Raw genomic sequence first — 21317 nt, forward strand, 5'->3', positions numbered from 1 at the left:
CTCCCAAAGTGCTGCGATTACAGGTGTGAGCTATCGTGCCTGGCCTTTTTCAGATTTTAGAATACAATAGAAATGGCTGTGTTGTTTTAAGGTGTAAAAAAAGAAAACAGTACTCCAGGCCTGGTGGCTCACGCCTGTAATCCCAGCAGTTTGGGAGGCTGAGGCAGGCGGATCACCTGAGTTTGGGAGTTTGAGACCAGCCTGACCAACATGGAGAAACCTAGTCTCTACTATAAATACAAAATTAGTTGGGCATGGTGGTGCATGCCTGTAATCCCAGCTACTCAGGAGGCTGAGGCAAGAGAATCACTTGAACCCGGGAGGGGAAGGTTGTGGTGAGCTGAGATCGCACCATTGTACTACAGCCTGGGCAACAAGAGAAAAACTCCATCTCAAAAAAAAAAAAACAAAAAAAACTGGTGTGCACTGTGGCTCTTGCCTGTAATCCCAGCACTTTGTGAGGCCAAGGCAGGAGGATGACTTGAGCCCAGGAATTTGAGAACAGCCTGGGCAACAAATTGAGACCCCATCACTACAAAACACACACACACACACACACACACACACACACACGCACGCAAAGTCTATTATGCTATGGTCACAGGATAGCTTTTATTTTTCTTGCTCTGAAAACTGAAATTTTTCTTTAAATTGGAGTAGAGCATTAGTATTTGTTTTTTTTTTTTTTTTGAGACGGAGTCTCACTGTCGCCCAGGCTGGAGTGCGATGGCGCAATCTTGGCTTACTGCAACCTCCGCCTCCCAGGTTCAAGCGATTCTCTTGTCTCAGCCTCCTGAGTAGCTGGGACTACAGGCTCCCACCACCACGCCTGGCTAATTTTTTGTATTTTTAGTAGAGACGGGGTTTCACTGTGTTAGCCAGGATGGTCTCGACCTCCTGACCTCGTGATCCGCCTGCCTCAGCCTCCCAAAGTGCTGGGATTACAGGCGTGAGCCACCGCGCCTGGCCTTTTTCTTGTTTTGTTTGTTTGTTTTCGTTTTTGAGACAGTCTCACTCTGTTGCCCAGGCTGGAGTCCAGTGGCACGATCTCGGCTCACTGCAACTTCTGCCTCCTGGGTTCAAGCACTTTTCCTGCCTCACCCTCCTAAGTAGCTGGGGTTACAGGCGCGCCCCACCACACTGGTGGCTAATTTTTTTTTTTTTTGAGAGGGAGTTCCACTCTTGTGGCCCAGGCTGGAGTGCAGTGGCGCAATCTCAGCTCACCACAACCTCCGCCTCCTGTGTTCAAGTGATTCTCCTGCCTCAGCCTCCTGAGTAGCTGGGGTTACAGGCATGCACCACAATGCCCGGCTAATTTTGTATTTTTAGTAGAGACAGGATTTCTCCATGTTGGTCAGGCTGGTTTCGAACTCCCGACCTCAGGTGATCCATGCACCTTGGCCTCCCAAAGTGCTGGGATTACAGGTGTGAGCCACCGTGCCTGACTCACACTGGCTAATTTTTGTATTTTTAGTAAAAATGGGGTTTTGCCATGTTGGCCAGGCTGGTCTTGAATACTAGACCTCAGGTGATCCTCCTGCCTTGGCCTCCCAAAGTGTTGGGATTACAGGCATGAGCCACCACGCCTGGTCTAGAACATTAATATTAACAAATATACTAAAATGTGAACAGTAATTATCTAGTGTAGATGATGGAATTAGGAGTGTGGGTGTGTGTGTGTGTGTTTTTCTGCCTTTGTCCTGGTGCTACTATCTGTTGTAATTTCAAAATAATTTAAAAATAGGCTGGGTGCTGTGGCTCATGCTTGTAATCCCAGCACTTTGGGAGGCCAAGGTGGGTGGATCACCTGAGGTCAGGAGTTTGAGACCAGCCTAGCCATTATGGCCAAATCCCATATCTACTAAAAATACAAAAGTTAGCTGGGTGAGGTGGCGGGTGCCTGTAATCCCAGCTACTTGGGAGGCTGAGGCAGGAGAATCGCTTGAACCCAGGAGGCAGAGGTTGCAGTGAGCTGAGATTGCGCCACTGCACTCCAGCCTGGGCAACAGAGTAAGACTCTGTCTCAAACAAAACAAAACAACAACAACAACAAAAAAGGATTTAAAAATAAATTTGATAAATTGGAGTAGGATATTCTTATTGAAACTCATTAATACAGTAGTATTATTGTGAATAAGTTCAGTTTTAATAGGAAAGCTACTAGAGAACTCTAATGAAATGTGTTTTCTTTTAAGGAAACTTACATGCTTGCTGTAACTTTGGATGAATGGAAAAAGAAACTGGAATCTCCCAACAGAGAAATTATTATTTTACACAATCCAAAGGTAAAACAAAGCATTTCTCTTGTTGGGATAAAAAGTTAATTGCACTATTAGGGAGAGCTCAATTGGTTTCTTTTGCTAAGCATTCTATGTAGGATAACCTTTGTCACATTTTATATTGAATTCACAACTATGAAACTGAAAAACTTGTAGCCACTACTGTTATTTACCCAACTCAGCTTATACAAAATAATTTTCTTAGGGAAAATTATGCCACTGTAGAACAAGAAAATCACTGACATAATATGTGAGCATGTCTTCCATGTAGAAGGGCACTATTGACAGATCCGTTAGCCTAATATATTTTCAGGGTTCTCATTTTAAGCTGTACAAGTTGTATATCAAAACTCCAGTTCAGATTTGACTGCGTGGTTTGAAAGACATCATTCTACACTTAAAACTGCATTGTATAGAGATGATTGTGTTGTAGAATTTTTTTTTTTTTTTTTTTTTTTTTTTTTTGAGACGGAGTCTCACTCTGTCGCTGGGGCTGGAGTGCAGTGGCCGGATCTCAGCTCACTGCAAGCTCCGCCTCCCGGGTTCACGCCATTCTCCTGCCTCAGCCTCCCGAGTAGCTGGGACTACAGGCGCCCGCCACCTCGCCCGGCTAGTTTTTTGTACTTTTTAGTAGAGATGGGGTTTCACAGTGTTAGCCAGGATGGTCTCGATCTCCTGACCTCATGATCCGCCTGTCTCGGCCTCCCAAAGTGCTGGGATTACAGGCTTGAGCCACCGCGCCCGGCCAAAATGTTTTTATTTCTCTGATCTGTTCTGTTTAAGCTTATGGTGCATTACCAGCCAGTTGCAGGGTCTGATGATTGGGGTTCAGCACCCACGGAGCAGGGTCGACCAAGAACTGTGAAGAGAGGAGTTGAGAACATCTCTGTTGACATTCATTGTGGTAATGTTAACCATTTATTTTTTCTTACCTTATGATGTATTTGCTTGCTTCTTAAATTTTGATCTTTTTCTGTGGATTTAGATTACCTCAAGGCTTAAAAATCATCTTTAATCATATGTGTTTATTCCAAGTTGAGATTAGCATCACTTTGTCTAAGAATCTTAATAGATGTAAAAATATCTTTTAAAACTGCTTAGCACATATGGTAGGATGGGTAAAATTTGGCAATACTATTCATGATGTATGTAGCCTGCTCTCTAATGATTCAGAAAAATAAATGTACACACACACAGAGAATCATAAAGCAAATGTAATTGTTAAAAAGTTGAATCTCTGTAAAAAGTACGTGGGAGTGTCTGTACTATGCTTTCTAGTTTTCTGTACATTTCTAGTTACTTAAAAATAAAAAGTTTTAAAAACCTGGCTGGGCGTGGTAGCTCACACCTGTAATCCCAGCACTTGGGGAGGCCAAGGCAGAAGGATCACTTGAGCCCAGGAGTTCGAGACCAGCCTAGGCAATATGGTGAAACCCCATCTCTACAAAAAATACAAAAATTAACTGGGCATGGTAGCAGAGGTCTGTAGTCTCAGCTACTTTGGAAGCTGAGGCAGGAGGATCACTCGAGCCCAGAAGGTTGAGGCTGGAATGAGTGTTTATCATGCCACTGCACTCCAGCCTAGGTGACAGAGTGAGACTCTGTCTCAAAAAAAAAAAAAAAAGTTTTTAAAACCTGGAAAAAGGCCAGGTATGTTGGCTCACGGCTGTAATCCCAGCACTTTAGAAGGCCGAGGCAGGCGGGTCAGGAGATTGAGATCATCCTGGCTAAACCCTGTCTCTACTAAAAATACAAAAAATTAGCCGGGCGTGGTGGCGTATGCCTGTAGTCCCAGCTACTCTGGAGGCTGAGGCAGGAGAATCACTTAAACCCAGGAGGTGGAGGTTGCAGTGAGCCGAGATCACATCACTGCACTCCAGCCTGAGTGACAAAGCGAGACTCGGTGTCAAACAAAAAAAAACCTGGAAAAAAAAAAAGATTTTTTTTTTTTTGGCATGAGCCACCGCACCCAGCCAAGTTTTCTTTTTCAGGCATCAGAAAAAAAGAAAAAAATCCTGAAAAAAATTTTGCAGATTTATTTCAAGATAAATTAGAAACCAAGTAAAATCAGTGTATTTTTGCTACGTACTTAAAGGACTATTTTATATCTTTTAAATTATCTGTTCATCTTTTAACTTGCTCATATTTATAACCTTTTCATGATGAATGGTATTAGAATGCATGACTAATTATACAGAATAATTTTCTTTTTAATTTCATTTATAGGAGAACCTTTACAAATAGATCACTTGGTTTTTGTAGTCCATGGGATTGGACCAGCTTGTGATCTCCGCTTTCGAAGCATTGTACAGTGTGGTAGGTTTGCAAAGCATGTGAGAGAATATTAATCAGTGCTTTTGTGAGCTGAGATAAAGCCTTGTCTTTGGTCTGTTGTCTTAGCTGCATAAGAAGATTTGGAGAGTTCAAGACAGGTGGCGAGGTAGTAAAGCTTCTCAGCTTAGACCTGAAGTGCTAGGAAATTCCTGGGGCTAATAGTTTATACTCTTAACTATTGTAATAATCTTGAATGAACAAGCAGTTAATCCCTATAAAGTTGTTTTATGATGTGGTGGTCCTATTTCTAACCATTTCAAATTTACAGGGAACCATAAAGATGATAGAGTTTAATGAATAACAGAAGCATCAGTCATTTTTGTAATTTATACTGTGATAAACCTTTGATATTGTAATTGGAGGATTTAAGTCATTAGTATAACTAGATTTTGAAAGGTGTCCTCTAGGCTAGGCGTAGTGGCTCACACCTGTAATCCCAGCAGTTTGGGAGGCCGAGGCGGGTCGATCACGAGGTCAGGAGTTCAAGACCAGCCTGGCCCAGATGGCGAAACCCCGTCTCTACTAAAAATACAAAAATTAGCCAGGCACGGTGGCAGGCGCCTGTAATCCCAGCTACTCGGGAGGCTGAGGCAACAGAATCGCTTGAACTGGGAGGGTGGAGGTTTCAGTGAGCCGAGATCGGGCCACTGAACTCCAGCTTGGGCAACAGAGTGACACAGTGTCTCAAAAAAAAAAAAAAAAAAAAAAAGGTGTCCTCTAAAACCTGATAGTATTCAAAGTTTAATTATTCCAATTAGGGTGTCTTATTCTACTGGCTAATGGTTCTAAACATAAACTAGAATTGTAGGCCGGGCGCAGTGGCTCAAGCCTGTAATCCCAGCACTTTGGGAGGCCGAGACGGGTGGATCACGAGGTCAGGAGATCGAGACCATCCTGGCCTACACGGTGAAACCCCGTCTCTACTAAAAAATACAAAAAAAACTAGCCGGGCGAGATGGCGGGCCCCTGTAGTCCCAGCTACTCGGGAGGCTGAGGCAGGAGAATGGCATGAACCCGGGAGGCGGAGTTTGCAGTGAGCTGAGATCCGGCCACTGCACTCCAGCCCGGGCGACAGAGCGAGACTCCACCTCAAAAAACAAACAAAAAAAAAAAAAACAAAAAACTAGAATTGTATTGTGGAAGGTTGAGACTGATGTGATATGAATTTCAAGCAACAGTGTTTTTTTTTTTTTTCTTTAAAGTATTGGGTGGTGCTATTTATAAGAACCAGAAAGTCAGGATAGGAATTCAACTGCAATTCAATCACATGACTATTGTCATGTGATTAAAAAAAAAAAATTGTAACAGTTCCCATGATGCTGACGTTTTGAAGTTAGCCTTCTTTTTTTTTCTTTTCCTTTTTTTTTTTTTTTTAATATACTGTTTTTTTTCCTGAGACAGAGTTTTGTGCTCTTGCCCAGGCTGGAGTGTGGTGGCGTAATCTTAGCTCACTGCAACCTCTGCCTCCCGGGTTCAAGTGATTATCCTGCCTCAGCATCCTGAGTAGCTGGGATTACAGGCGCACACCACCATGCCTGGCTAATTTTTGTGTTTTTAGTAGATGGGGTTTCACCATGTTGGCCAGGCTGGTCTCAAACTCCCGGCCTCATACGATCCACCCGCCTTGGCCCCCCAAAGTGCTGGGATTACAGGCATGAGCCACTGCTCTTGGCCTGAAGTTAGCCTTCTTTTGATGAAATATTTTGTACGGTAAAAGCAAGTTGTTAGGCCAGGCACGGTGGCTCACACCTGTAATCCCAGCACTTTGGGAGGCCAAGGCAGGCAGATCACCTAAGGTCAGGAGTTCAAGACCAGCCTGGCCAACAGGGCAAAACCCATCTCTACTAAAAATACAAAAATTAGCTGGGTGTGGTGGTATGCACCTGTAATCCCAGATCCTCGAGAGGCTGAGGCAGGAGAATTGCTCAAACCGGGTAGGTGGAGGCTGCAGTGAGGTGAGAGCTCGCCATTGGACTCCAGCTTGGATTATAGAGCAGTATTCCATCTCAAAAAAAAAAAAAGTTATTAAAGAAACATCTTTTCCTATATGCATTCGTAATTTTTCCTGAATACCACTTTATTTTTGGTGGAGGTCAGTATGTGTTCTGTGCAAATGTAGTTAGAGTATAATTACATGATTTGTTGCATCCAGATTCTGCAGATTTGTTACTTCATTGTTAATGCATAAGTTAATTTTCTTTTCCAGTTAATGATTTTCGCAGTGTTTCCTTGAACTTGCTACAGACACATTTTAAGAAAGCCCAAGAAAATCACCAGATTGGGAGGGTAGAATTTCTTCCAGTCAATTGGCACAGTCCTTTGCATTCTACTGGTGTGGATGTGTGAGTAATACTTAATACCTTTGAGTTGTTAGCTGTGATAATAATATATTTTCTGATCATTGCTATGCTTGGGGACGTTTTTATGCTATAGCTGACTGAATATTTAAAATTTCTTAGAGATATGCTATTAAATGCTGATCAGTCCCTTGGTTTAATTAACCCTGGTTAGGAGTAGAGAGCTGTGTGTATCTTCAGTATGTTTTACTGGCTCACTAGTATTTACTATTATATAGCTTCATTGTATCTTTAGCATTAAAGCCAAATGTTGCTATCTTCCCATAGTGTATAACCATTTCCATTTTCAGATGTCAAAAGCCAGCCATACTCCAAGATGTACAAAGTATTTTGTTGTTCCTTTTGTTATTATATTTAAATAATATTTGTCCAAATTTAGAAAAAAGGGAGGATTTCTCAAACATCAAACTATTAGCATTTATAACTTAGGGAATAATTGGTACAGTGACTTTTAAGTGATGGCTTTCTTTTTTTTTTTTTTTTTTTTTTTTTTGAGACGGAGTCTCGCTCTGTCACCCAGGCTGGAGTACAGTGGCCGGATCTCAGCTCACTGCAAGCTCCGCCTCCCGGGTTTACGCCATTCTCCTGCCTCAGCCTCCCAAGTAGCTGGGACTACAGGCGCCCGCCAACTCGCCCGGCTAGTTTTGTGTATTTTTTAGTAGAGACGGGGTTTCGCCGTGTTAGCTAGGTTGGTCTCGATCTCCTGACCTCGCGATCCACCCGTCTCGGCCTCCCAAAGTGCTGGGATTACAGGCTTGAGCCACCGCGCCCGGCCGAGTGATGGCTTTCTTAAGGTACAAGCCCATTAGTTTTGTTTGTAAATTTTATGGTAATGACAGAGAAGGTTGCTTAAATTGAGGATATCTAGCTATGGGGCTCTCCAGCAAGTAGTGTGTTTCTAATATAGTTCTAGAATAGAACCAGGAGATGCAGGAAGTAGTCAGCATTGTTTCATGAGCTGACCATGCTGGTCTCAGAAATGGCTTTTCTGATTCTGTGTCTCAGTTCTCAGTACACTATGATTTGGGTATATTCATTTGCCAAACACTTCATTGTGGTGGGGTTCGGATTCTTTAATATTTGAGCAAATGCTAACAGGTTACTAAGGGCATAGCCCTTATAAATTGCAGAAGTAGTTGTATACTTGAATCTTTCTGGGAATTTTAAGAAACCTTTAACTGGATATTAGATTTTGTCAATGTGGTCTTCCTCTGCCAGATACGAATTCTGTTTGCTTTTGGCACCTGGCACTCACACCTTTTTCTGCTTTTAGAAATTGTGCATTGAGAGAGGGAGCTCTTTATCGTTTGACATGTAATCAAGAAACTTTACTGCTGAGAATTCCAGGAAAAGCCTTTTACATTTTTCGTTTTGTCTTTTTAGAAAACTTTTTTTATTAGAGATCATTTTGTTCACAGAAATCGTATATATGATGAATCCTTGTGTACTGATTACCCAGCCCCAACAAGCCTCAACACATGGCTGGTTCTGCCTCATCCGTATCTTCACACCCTATCTACTGCCCCTTCATTGCCATATGATTTTTATCTTAGACATCCTGTAATATTATCTGTAAATGTTTCAGTTTGTATCTTTTTTTTTTTTGGAGTGCAGTGGTGTGATCACAGTTCACTGCAGCCTGGACCTCCTCGGGCTCAGGTGATCCTCACACCCCAGCCTCCCAAGTACTGCTGGGACTATAGGCACCACTCACAGCTGATTTTTTTTTTTTTTTTGAGATGGAGTTTTGCTCTTGTTGTCCAGGCTGGAGTGCAGTGTCGTGATCTTAGCTCACTGCAACTTCTGCCTCCCGGGTTCAAGCAATTCCCAGCCTCAGACTCCCGAGTAGCTGGGATTACAGGCATGCGCCACCATGCCCAGCCAATTTTCTATTTATGGTAGAGACGAGGTTTCTCCGCGTTGGTCAGGCTGGTCTTGAACTCCTGACCTCAGGTGATCTGCCCGTCTCGGCCTCCCAAAGTGCTGGGATTACAGGCGTGAGCCACCGTGCCTAGCCTGATCCAGCTGATTTTTCTATTTTTTGTGGAGTTGGGCTTTTAACATGTTGGCCAAGCTGGTTTTGAACTCCTGGGCTCAAGCAATCTGTCTGCCTTGGCCTCCTAAAGTACTGGGATTACAGGTGTGAGCCACAGTGCCTGGCCTGAACAGTATATTTTATTTTTTATTTTATTTTATTTTAGAGATGGAGTGTCACTCTATCACCCAGGTTGGAGTGCAGTGGCATGATCTCAGCTCACTGCAACCTCTGCTTCCTGGATTCTAGCAATTCTCCTGCCTCAGCCTCCCAAGTAGCTGGAATTACAGGAATGTGCCACAACGCCCAGCTAATTTTTGTATTTCTTAGTAGAGACAGGGTTTCACTATATTGGCCAGGCCGGTCTCAAACTTCTGACCTTGTGATCTACCCGCCTCAGCCTTCCAAAGTGCTGGGGATTACAGGTGTGAGCTACTGCGCCAGCCTGAACAGTATTTTTTTTTTTTGAGACAGAGTCTTGCACTGTTGCCTGGGCTGGAGTGCAGTGGTGCGATTTCAGCTCACTTCATCTTCCGCCTCCTGGGTTCATGTGATTCTCCAACCTCGGCCTCCCAAGTAGCTGGGATTACAGGTGCACATCACCACACCCGGCTAATTTTTTGTATTTTTAGTAGAGACGGGGTTTCACTCTGTTGGACAGACTGGTCTCGAACTTTGGACCTTGTGATCTGCCCGCTTCAGCCTCCCAAAGTGCTGGGATTACAGGTGTGAGCCACCACACCCAGCCCTGAACAGTGTATTTTAAAGGACTTAAAAAATGTATAACCATAACACTATTATCACACTTAAAAATTTGTTAATGTCATCAAATACCTAGTCAGTGTTCAAATTTCCAGTTGTCTATTATATTTTATATACATATTTTATATACATTAATTATATATACACATTAATTTTTATATACATATTTATATAATTACAAACACATTTTAAACTGGGATCCAAATAAAGTCCATACATTGCAATTAGTTGATATGTCTTTTATTATAAGTCTCTCTTGGGCTGGGCGTAGTGGCTCATGCCTGTAATCCCAGCACTTTGGGAGGCCAAAGCAGGTGGATCATCTGAGGTCAGGAGTTTGAGACCAGCCTGGCCAACATGACAAAACCCCGTCACTACTAAAAATACAAAAATTAGCTGGGCATGGCGGCACATGCCTGCAATTGCTATGAGTTCAAGACTAGCTTGGTCAACATGGTGAAACCCTGTCTCTAGTAAAAATACCAAGAAATTAGCCGGGCCTGGTGGCAGTCGCCTGTAATCCCAGCTACTTGGGAGACTGAGGCAGGAGAATCGCTTGAACCTGGGAGGTGGAGGTTACAGTGAGCTGAGATTGTGCCACTGCCCTCCGGCCTGGGCAACAGAACGAGACTCCATCTCAAAAAAAAAAAAAAGAAGTCTCTTAATTTCTTGATTACCATTTACCTCTCTGTCTACATCTATTGTTTTCTTGCAGTTTATGTATGGAAGAAATGGGTTTGACTTGTAGGGTTTCATATTTTCTGAATTTTGCTGATCACATCCCTCTGGCTTCATTACACATGTTCCTTTGTCCTCTTTTTGTTTTTTCCTATAAATCGAGAATTGTTTGATATAAAATGTTTAAGTCTAAGCTTGAAGGCTTAAAATTGGAAGTGGCTATTAAATGTATTTAGATTTCCTGCTTAAATTATTTTTCCTTTTTTCAGAGATCTGCAGCGAATAACCCTGCCCAGCATTAACCGCCTCAGGCACTTCACCAATGACACAATTCTGGATGTCTTCTTCTACAATAGCCCCACCTACTGTCAGACTATTGTGGACACAGTTGCTTCTGAAATGAACCGAATATACACACTTTTTCTGCAGAGGAACCCTGATTTCAAAGGGGGTGTATCCATTGCTGGTCATAGTTTAGGTAACAAAATGAATTCTGTGTGACCAGCGAAGACTATCACATTTTAAAGACACCTGTTTTTGAAGCAGCGTCTTTTATCAGTAGGAAATTCAGAGGTCCAGAAGTGGTCTCTGATCAAGAAATTTGGAAGGGTTGGAAGGGTGGTGGTAAATTGGAAAGAAAGACTCCTTGCTGTGTGGATTTGCTTACATGTGTAATTGGCTTATGACTTTTTTTTGTATAACAGACAGCCATTTAGTGCTAATGCTTAGAAATTGTCCCTTCTTCTATTTTACTTATAGGTTCGCTTATATTGTTTGATATCCTAACAAATCAGAAAGATTCTTTGGGGGATATTGACAGTGAAAAGGTAATTTAGATGTTCAGCTAGGTTTTCTTGTAGTTTTCTTTAGTAAGGATTTATAGATTTTAGACTTATTTTTTGTTTTTAGCTGAGTTTAGTTTCATGTCATGACATTACGTTTACACTTACTTCTATTTTAACAGACTTTTAATTATCTCTGTCATTCTTGGATGATAGAAGCAAGATAATAATATGCTTCTACAAATAATAATTGTTTAGTCTATCTTATTTTCTTTTGTGAACATGCACTGCTGGTCGAGTGCGGTGGCTCATGCCTGTAATTCCAGCACTTTGGGAGGCTGAGGCTGGTGGATCACCTTAGGTCAGGAGTTCAAGACCAACTTGGCCAACATGGTGAAACCCCATCTGTACTAAAAATACAAAAATTAGCTGGGCATGGTGGTGTGTGCCTGTAATCCCAGCTACTTGGGAGGCTGAGGCAGGAAAATCGCTTGAACCTGGGAGGTGGAGGTTGCAGTGAGCAGAGATGGTGCCACTGTACTGCAGCCTGGGTGACAGAGTGAGACTCCGTCTCAAAAATATGCACTGCTGAGTTACGGAATCATTGAGCTAAATGAAGTTTGCATATGAACAAATGAATGAATTGGCTACAAATTGATATGATTTATAGAAACTCTGTTCGAAAGTATTGGGGAACTTGATGTTTAAACATTTTTAGTAAAAATTCCTATAACCATGTATCATCTATAGGATTGATTTGGTACCTATTTCTCCTGTTGGACCATGAGTTACTCCAGAGCAGAGCTTTTGTCTTAAACTGTTTTATTTCTATTTCTTTTTTTTTTTTTTTGAGATAGTCTCGCTCTGTCACTCAGGCTGGAATGCAGTGGCACAATCTTGGCTCACTGCAACCTCTGCCTCCAGGGTTCAAATGATTCTCCTGCCTCAGCCTCCCCGGTAGCTGGGATTACAGGCACACGCTACCACACCCAGCTAATTTTTGTATCTTTAGTAGAGTTGGGGTTTCACCATGTTGGTCAGGCTGGTCTTGAACTCCTGACCTTGTGATCTGCCCACCTCGGCCTCCCAAAGTGCTGGGATTACAGGTATGAGCCACCATGCCCAGCCTAGACTGTTTTATTTCTTAAGCACCATTTTCCTAATTTCTTAAGCACCAAGCTCCCTTAAAATTCAGCAAATGTTTGTTAATGATGATGAATATTTTACTCATTTCTTTAAAAACATATTTTCAATTGAAGTTGCAAAACCTTGGAACCTCTTAATTTATATCTTGCATAAATGACAATTTGTTAAAGTTAAGATACATTGCTGTGGAAATCTGTGTATTTCTTTACTGCAAACTAGTATAAAGGAAACTAAATGAATTTTGAGAATATGAGCTTTATAATTTAATTTTTAGGATTCGCTAAATATTGTAATGGATCAAGGAGATACACCTACACTAGAGGAAGATTTGAAGAAACTTCAGCTCTCTGAATTCTTTGATATCTTTGAGAAGGAGAAAGTAGATAAGGAAGCTCTGGTAAAAATAATCTTTTAAAACTTTATGCCAAGCCATTTTCAGTATTTTTATTGTTTATCATGTTTACTAAGCGCATACCCTTTAGACACTTTTTAGTCATAAATACTTTATCATTAACGTTCCTTAGCATTATTTATTTGCTTTTTATCATATCAAGTGACCTTTGCCTTGTTTGAAGTTCAAAGTTCAGATGGCCATATTGATATTCATAGAACAGTGGAGCAGACTAACCAGTACGGCTCATAGAAAACATGAGTGCAAGAACAAACAAATAAATAACCATTAGCTATTCCAACTCTAATTTTCTGTTGTACTTTCAAGAGCTCTACTGTTATTTGCTTGTTTATTTTTTATTTATTTATTTTTTGAGTTGGAGTCTCACTCTTGCCCAGGCTGGAGTTCAATGGTGTGATCTTCAGCTCACTGCAACCTCTGTCTTCTGGGTTCAAGCAGTTCTTCTGCCTCAGCCTCCTGAGTAGCTGGGATTACAGGTGCCCGCCACCATGTCTGGCTAATTTTTGTATTTTTAGTAGAGACGGGGTTTCACCATGTTGGCCAAGCTGGTCTCTTGGCCAGGCTGGTCTGGAATTGCTGACCCCATGATCCACCCACCTTTGCCTCCCAAAGTGCTGGAATTATATGTGTGAGCCATGGTGCCCAGCCAGCTTGTTTATTTGTTTTTTGTTTTTTCCACTTTTGTTTGGCCTTTTTTTGGTTTGTGATACATTCACTCATTTAACAGATATTTAGAAAATGCTTACTATACCAAGTACCGAATAGACTGGTAAATAAGACATATGATCCCTGACCTCATAGTGTTTATAGTTTACTGGGGAAGACACATATTAAATAATCACACACATCATTGCAATTACAATAAGAACTACGTAGGGAAAGTACACCGTGTTGTAAGAATTAACCTGGTCTCAGAAGGTGCAGGAAGGCTTCCCTAATGAGTGACAGTTGGCCGGGTATGGTGGCTCACACCTGTAATCCCAGCACTTTGGGAGGCTGAGGTGGGCAGATCACGAGGTCAGGAGTTCGAGACCAGCCTGGTCAACATGGTGAAACTCCGTCTCTACTAAAAATACCAAGAAATTAGCTGGGCCTGGTGGCAGGCACCTGTAATCCCAGCTACTTGGGAGGCTGAGGCAGGAAAATCGCTTGAACCTAGGAGGTGGAGGTTGCAGTGCGCCGAGATCGCGCCACTGCACTCCAGCCTGAGCGACAGAGCAAGACTCCGTCTCAAAAACAAAAAAAAAGATGAGTGACACTTGAGATCTTGATTGTTAGTCTGTTGCGTACTTGTGTGTTTGCTGTATGTTCTCAATGCTTGCATTCATGAGCAGGAGTATAATCCTTCTCAGGCATGTGACATCTAAGTCAGTATAGAAATCAAGGAAGATATTTATGTCCTGAAGTCCTTAGATACCGAACTTCTCTGGGTTTTTTTTTTTTTTTTTTTTACAATAACACAATGTTGTCTGTATTATTGTAACATTGATATTATAAGTATTGATATTTTCTATTCTTTTTTAGGGTGTTTCATGAATAAAACAGGTCCTTTTTTCTGGAAGTTATTATATGATGTTTTACTACTAGAGAGACAGGCAGCAACAGAGTGCCTAGGTCTTAATCCTCTTAGGGGACAGGATTGATTTTATTTTGTCTACAAATAAGAAAGACTTGGTTTTCTGTGCATAGGCTTTATGTACAGACCGAGATCTTCAGGAAATGGGAATTCCTTTAGGACCAAGGAAGAAGATATTAAACTATTTCAGTACCAGAAAAAACTCAACGGTATGTGCCTAATACAGCTTGTTGGACTAAGCAGTTCTTTGATGTCCATAGTGTGTCCTTGTGTTTTGTGGGATGTTTATTCTGGGAAGTCAAGCAGTTTTTTGGTAATCAATCTTTGACTCTTTTTTTTTTTCTTTTTCTTTTTTTTTTTTTTGAGACGGAATCTTGCTCTGTCACTGAGGCTGGAGTGCAGTGGTGTGATGCCAGCTCACTGCAACCTCCGCCTCCCAGGTTCAAGCGATTGTCTTGCCTCAGCCTCCTGAGTAGCTGGGACTACAGGTGCCCGCCACCTCTGCCTGGCCGATCTTTGGCTCTCTTTCTAGAAATTAAACACATTTTCTTTTTTACATCCTTTTCTTTTTTTCTTTTTTTTTTTTTCTTGAAATGAAATCTCGCTCTGTTGCCCGGGGTGGAGTACAGTGGGTGATCTCGGCTCACTGCAACCTCCACCTCCTGGGTTCAAGCGATTCTCCTGCTTCATCCTCTTGAGTAGCTGGGATTCCAGGTGCACACTACCATGCCCAGCTAACTTTTTGTATTTTTAGTAGAGATGGGGTTTCACTATGTTGGCCAGGCTGGTCTTGAACTCCTGACCTCAGGTGACCCACCTGCCTCAGCCTCCCAAAGTGCTGGGATTACAGACATGAATCACCGCTCCTGGCCCGTCTTTTTTTACATCCTTAAAAGTGTCATTAGCTTCAGAAGTCTTCTTTCCTCTGGAATTCTCCTTCCATTTATTTATTTATTTTTTTTGCTTTTTTTCTTTTCATGAGAGCTTTACCAATATATAATTCACATCACATACCATAAAATTCACCCTTTTAAAGTTTACAATTTAATGGTTTTTAGTATATTCATAGAGTTTTGTAACCATTACCACTATCCAATTTCAGCACATTTCCATTCTTCTTTGGGGAAACCCCATACCTATTTGCTGTCACTCCCCATTGCTCCCTGCCCCCAGGGAGTCAACCACTAATTAGAGTCAACCACTAATCTACTTTCTGTTTCTACAGATTTGCTTATTTTGGACATTCCATATAAATGGAATCATACAATATGTGACCTTTTGAGCTATGTGACTGGCTTCTTTCACTTAGCATAATGTTCTCAAGGTTTACCTATGTTGTAACAGTACTTCCACATTCAGTTCTCTGGTCACTGAATTTCTCTCCATGTCTTATTAGTTAGTTCTTTTCTTTTCTTTTTTTTTTTTTTTTTGAGATGGAGTCTCGCTCGTTGCACGATCTTGGCTCACTTGCAACGTCTGCCTCCTGGCTTCAAGTAATTCTCCTGCTTCAGCCTCCCAAGTAGCTGGGATTACAGGTGTGCGAAACCACACCCAGCTAATTTTTGTATTTTTAGTATGGGGTTTCACCATGTTGGCCAGGCTGGTCTTGAGCTCCTGACCTCAAGTGATCCGCCCATCTCAGCCTGCCAAAGTGCTGGGATTACAGGCATGAGCCACCATGCCCGGCCAGTAGTTAGTTCTTTTCCAACTTTTTAGCAGGTGGCTCAGTTCTTTTTAAAGACTCAGTTCTTGGCCCAGCCCATTGACATCCTACTTGATTACAGAGGCACAGCACTTCATAGAACTCTAGCAGTTCTCAGCATTATCTTCCCATAGTACCCTGCTATTGTTTTCTCTTATGATTGTTGCCTAAAGTTTCAACTGCTGCCGAAATGGCTATGTATGACTTCCATCATTTTAGAGCATGTAAGAATGTCAATTAACAATTTAAGGCAATAATTTAATCTTGTTATCTGAGGAAATCTTCCTAGAATTTTTGGCTGCCATTTCAGAACTTTCCTAAGGGTCCTTTCAAACCAGTAGAAAACTATATAATCCTTTGACTGTACTTTTACTATATAGTAGCTCCCCATAATTTTTTTTTTTTAAATAGAGACTATGTTGCCCAGGTTGGACTTGTACTCGTGGGCTTAAACAATCCTCCTACCTACCTCAGGGTCCTGAGTAGCTGGGACTGCAGGTGCATGCTGCCATGCCCAGTTTCTCCGCATAACTATTTTTTATTCTTTAGGGTATTAATAGACCAACCCTGCAGCCTGCTTCAGGGGCAAACATCCCCAAAGAATCTGAGTTCTGCAGTAGCAGTAATACTAGAAATGGTGATTATCTGGATGTTGGCATTGGGCAGGTAACTAATTCTCTTTGATCATTTTACCGCCTGCTATTCATATGGTAGAAACATGTATCTTTTGTTATTAATGAGAGATGCTTTTATTTTCCTCCTTTGAGGTGTCTGTGAAATATCCCCGGCTCATCTATAAACCAGAAATATTCTTTGCCTTTGGATCTCCCATTGGAATGTTCCTTACTGTCCGAGGACTAAAAAGAATTGATCCCAACTACAGATTTCCAACATGCAAAGGTTTCTTCAATATTTATCACCCTGTAAGCATTGTATAGCTATTGTGGTTTTACCTAAATAACAGGGCTTATTGTTAAAGAACATAGGATTTTCTGTTGTGTTGATTTTTTTTTTTCCTATTCCATTCTCTAGCAATGGGACAACTTATAATAGTATTGATTTGGAAGTGATGGAACAGAGCTGTACATTTTTTTTAATGAACTTATGATTATTCTTGCTTAAGATATATAGTTCTGGTTGTGCATGGTGGCTCATGCCTGTAATCCCAGCACTTTGGGAGTTCGAGGCAGGAGGACTGCTTGAGCCCAGGAGTTGAAGGCTACCTCAGGGTATTGATTTTTTTTTTTTTTTTTTTGAAACAGGGTCTTGCTCTGTCACCCAGGCTGGAGTGCACCTCAGCCATGATTGCACCACTGCACTCCAGCCTGGGTGACAGAGCAAGACCTCATCTCAAAAAAAAAAAAAAAAAAAAAAAAAAAAACAAGTTACATAGTTTCCAGGCTGTGCTCAGCAGAGGTAAATGTAGCTCTTGTTTTTTCTATGTAGTTTGATCCTGTGGCCTATAGGATTGAACCAATGGTGGTCCCAGGAGTGGAATTTGAGCCAATGCTGATCCCACATCATAAAGGCAGGAAGCGGATGCACTTAGGTAAGTCTGAGCATAGAACTTGATAATTCTAGACCTTTTGGCCAGTGCAAAGGGCATCATTCACTCTGTTCAGCTGTGTTGGACCCTAAACTCTTTGTAAGTCATTTAATGTTCTTTGTTTATATGTTTCAGAACTGAGAGAGGGCTTGACCAGGATGAGTATGGACCTTAAGAACAACTTGCTAGGTTCGCTGCGGATGGCCTGGAAGTCTTTTACCAGAGCTCCATACCCTGCCTTACAAGTTTCAGAAACGGCAGAAGAAACTGAAGCAGAACCTGAATCAACTTCAGAGAAGCCTAGTGGTCAGTGACACTGTACACGTTGACCAGCTGCCAGATAAGAGGGATGCCATGGTGTGGCGTTTTTCATAGTTAATTTAATTTCACATTTAATTTCATAGTTAATATTGCATTATTTTGCTTTAGTTTTCAACTTCTAAAGAGCTCTATTCCTGCTTGCATTTAGTATAAACCCAAGGCAAATGACCTAGCTATCAATGGTATAGGTAATGAGATGTGTTGCGCAAAAGCAAAAATGGGGATTGGACAAAATTACTGTGACCTGAGAAGGAGCTTGAAGGAGATTGAGAGAAGGAAGATGGGAGAGAGCTCTCTGAACAGAGAGTAGCTCATTCTGTGGTAAACTTGGAGTGTGAGGAGAAGTTAACAGGATAACCCTGAAGGCCAAAGGTTTTAGATTCTTATTATGGTTCTTCCATATCCAGATGTTAACACAGAAGAGACCTCTGTGGCAGTTAAAGAAGAAGTCCTGCCTATCAATGTGGGGATGCTGAATGGAGGCCAGCGCATTGACTATGTGCTACAGGAGAAGCCTATTGAAAGTTTTAATGAGTATTTATTTGCTTTACAAAGCCATCTATGCTACTGGTAAATGTTATTTTTGTTTGTTTTGTTTGTTTACCTGTTTCATAGATACTTAATAGATGTAGAAAAAGGAGGATAGGCCAGGTGCATTGGCTCAGGCTTATAATCTCAGCACTTTGGGAGGCCAAGGTGGGACTATTGCTTCAGTTCAGGAGTTTGAGACCGGCCTGGGCAACATAGCAAGACCTCATCTCTACAAAAACTAAATTAGCTGGGCACTTATAGTCCCAGTTACTTGGGAGGCTCACTTGAGCCCAGGAGTTTGAGGCCACAGTGAGCCATGATCACACCACTGCACTTTAGCCTGGGTGACAGAGCAAGACCCTGTTTCAAAAAAGAAGACCTGTGTACCTTTGGGATTAAAATGACTTCTCATTTAGACAGCACAAGCACAATCATATCATTTCATGTAATTTCAAGAATCTGGTTTAAACACACTGTTACTTTATTTTGCAGCTGGGTAGAACATGGATGAGGCTAATGATGCCAACAACCATAAGTTCAATTAGCTTCGTGTTAAAAATGTGTCTTTTGGCCATTTAGGTGCACATGAATGAACTGGAACAAATAATATTACTGTTGCTATATTATAGCAAACACATTTGAAAGCATTTATAGTAGCTATGACAGAATTAATTATTATTTTATTATTTGAGACAGGGTCTTGCTGTGTCACTCAGGCTGGAGTGCAGTGGCATGCTCATGGTTCACTGCAGCCTTGACCTCCTGGGCTCAAGTGATCCTCCCACCTCAGTCTCCCTAATAAGTAGGATGACTGGCCGGGCGCGGTGGCTCAAGCCTGTAATCCCAGCACTTCGGGAGGCCGAGACGGGCGGATCACAAGGTCAGGAGATCGAGACCATCCTGGCTAACCCGGTGAAACCCCGTCTCTACTAAAAAATATAAAAAACTAGCCGGGCGAGGTGGCGGGCGCTTGTAGTCCCAGCTACTCGGGAGGCTGAGGCAGGAGAGTGGCGTAAACCTGGGAGGCGGAGCTTGCAGTGATCTGAGATCCGGCCACTGCACTCCAGCCTGGGTGACAGAGCGAGACTCCGTCTCAAAAAAAAAAAAAAAAAAAAGTAGGATGACCGTTGTGCACCACCATGCCCAGCTAATTTTTGTAGAGACAAGGTTTCGCCGTGTTGCCCAGGCTGGTCTCAAACTTCAAGCAATCAATCCGTCTCCGCCTCCCAAAGTGCTGGAATTACAGGCATCAGCCATCACGCCTGGGAAGAATTATTATTAAATATATTTGGTTACCTGATGGATTGTAGAATGGATTAATGTGCTTATTGAAATTCAGGCTGGATATGGTGGCTCATGTCTATAATCCCAGCACTTTGGGAGGCTGAGGAAGGAGGATTGCTTGAGGCCAGGAGTTGAAGGCTGCAGTGAGCCATGATGGTGCCACTGCACCCTAGCCTGGGTGACAGAGCGAGACCATGTCTGAAAAAAAGAATAGTATAAAATAATACAAATTAATCTCTGAAGAAGTTTTCATAAAAATAAAGCAAGGAAAATAAGGTGGGTCAGAGATAAGTGTTTTAGAAACGAAAGCTCAGACCATTTAAAAATGAAAGTGGCCAACCCGTCTCTACCAAAGATACAATTAGCCAGGTGTGGTGGTGCATGCCTGTAGTCCCAGCTATTAGGGAGGCTGAGACAGGAGAATTGCTTGAACCTGGGAGGCAGAGGTTGCAGTGAGGCGAGATCGTGCTATTGCACTCCAGCCTGGGTGACAGAGTGAGACTGCATCTCAAAAAAAAAAAAAAAAACAAGCTCAAAGGTCCTAAGAAGAATTTTTCTCTTGAATTCTGATAAGGAATTATCTGATGCAATCACTATCATTTGTATGTAATAAATACAGTAGAGGCCATGACATAAAATCAAAGTGCAGTTCATTAAAAGCAATCTTGTAAGGGACTAAAATAATGCTAAGAATGATCTCTGGTGATCTGGCTTGATAGAAAAGAAAGACTTCTTTTAATATTTCTATGTGGGCAGCACATTCATATGGTTTGAAATTCAAAGAAAGAAAAATAATGAAAAGCTTCTTTTTAATTTTGTTCCTTGCAACTAGTTTCTTCCCCATATACAACTAATGTAAAATGTCTTCTAGCCATCCATTTTATGCCTCCATAATAAATATATGTATGTGAATATATTCTTTCCCTTCTTTTAAAAATATAAATAGTGTCATATTAAAGACAATGTGCTGTGCCTTGTTTTTTCTACTAGTGTATCTTGGCATTTTTTAACCTATTATATGTAGTTTCCTCATTTTTTTTAGCTACATAGTCTTCCATTGTCTAAATACACCATAATTTATTTAAGCCATCCTCTACTCTTGGACTTTCAGCTTTCCTTTTCTTTTGCACACACCTTGTTCGTGTCATTTCACCTATTCATGAGTATATCTGTAATGTAAAATACTTCAAATGGGAATCAATGCCATAAAGGGTATATACATTTATAAAATTTGATAAATATTGCCAAATAAGAGGTTGTATCTTTTTATAGTTCCAGCAATAATGTATGAAAGTGTGTGTTTCTCCACAGCTTTTCCAACAGTTTTAATAATTTAAAATCTTTGCCAATTTGTTGGGTGAAAAATGTACAATATACTGCACATATTAAAAGAATACACATTTGATGAGTTTTGACATGTATACACCTGTGAAGCCATCACTACAATCAACTTAACATATTCATCACTCTCAAAAGTTTCCTTGTGCCTTTTGTAATCCCTTCTTTTCCCCACTCCTCCTAATTTCCAGGGAGCCACTGATCTGGCACTGTAGTTTGCTTATGACTTATATT

The 21317-nt window shown here is 41.5% G+C and overlaps 1 protein-coding gene across 6 annotated transcripts in view; it reads left to right on the forward strand.

The window, feature by feature from the left end:
• Window positions 1-21317, forward strand: part of DDHD2 (DDHD domain containing 2) — a 38813-nt gene that overhangs the window by 4136 nt on the left and 13360 nt on the right. For 5 of the 6 annotated variants that reach the window (XM_010385291.2, XM_030937451.1, XM_030937449.1 and 2 more), the window contains exons 4-16: window positions 2196-2285; window positions 3063-3183; window positions 4506-4595; window positions 6820-6955; window positions 10715-10923; window positions 11205-11272; window positions 12648-12770; window positions 14475-14570; window positions 16613-16729; window positions 16831-16986; window positions 17510-17612; window positions 17745-17915; window positions 18338-18500. In XM_010385291.2, coding sequence (XP_010383593.1) covers window positions 2196-2285; window positions 3063-3183; window positions 4506-4595; window positions 6820-6955; window positions 10715-10923; window positions 11205-11272; window positions 12648-12770; window positions 14475-14570; window positions 16613-16729; window positions 16831-16986; window positions 17510-17612; window positions 17745-17915; window positions 18338-18500 — 1643 coding nt within the window. The remainder of the gene's footprint in view (window positions 1-2195; window positions 2286-3062; window positions 3184-4505; window positions 4596-6819; window positions 6956-10714; window positions 10924-11204; window positions 11273-12647; window positions 12771-14474; window positions 14571-16612; window positions 16730-16830; window positions 16987-17509; window positions 17613-17744; window positions 17916-18337; window positions 18501-21317) is intronic. The other variant, XM_030937452.1, reaches the window with a different exon arrangement.

This window comes from Rhinopithecus roxellana, chromosome 9 (genome assembly GCF_007565055.1).
Source record: "Rhinopithecus roxellana isolate Shanxi Qingling chromosome 9, ASM756505v1, whole genome shotgun sequence".
NCBI classification, from domain to species: domain Eukaryota; kingdom Metazoa; phylum Chordata; class Mammalia; order Primates; family Cercopithecidae; genus Rhinopithecus; species Rhinopithecus roxellana.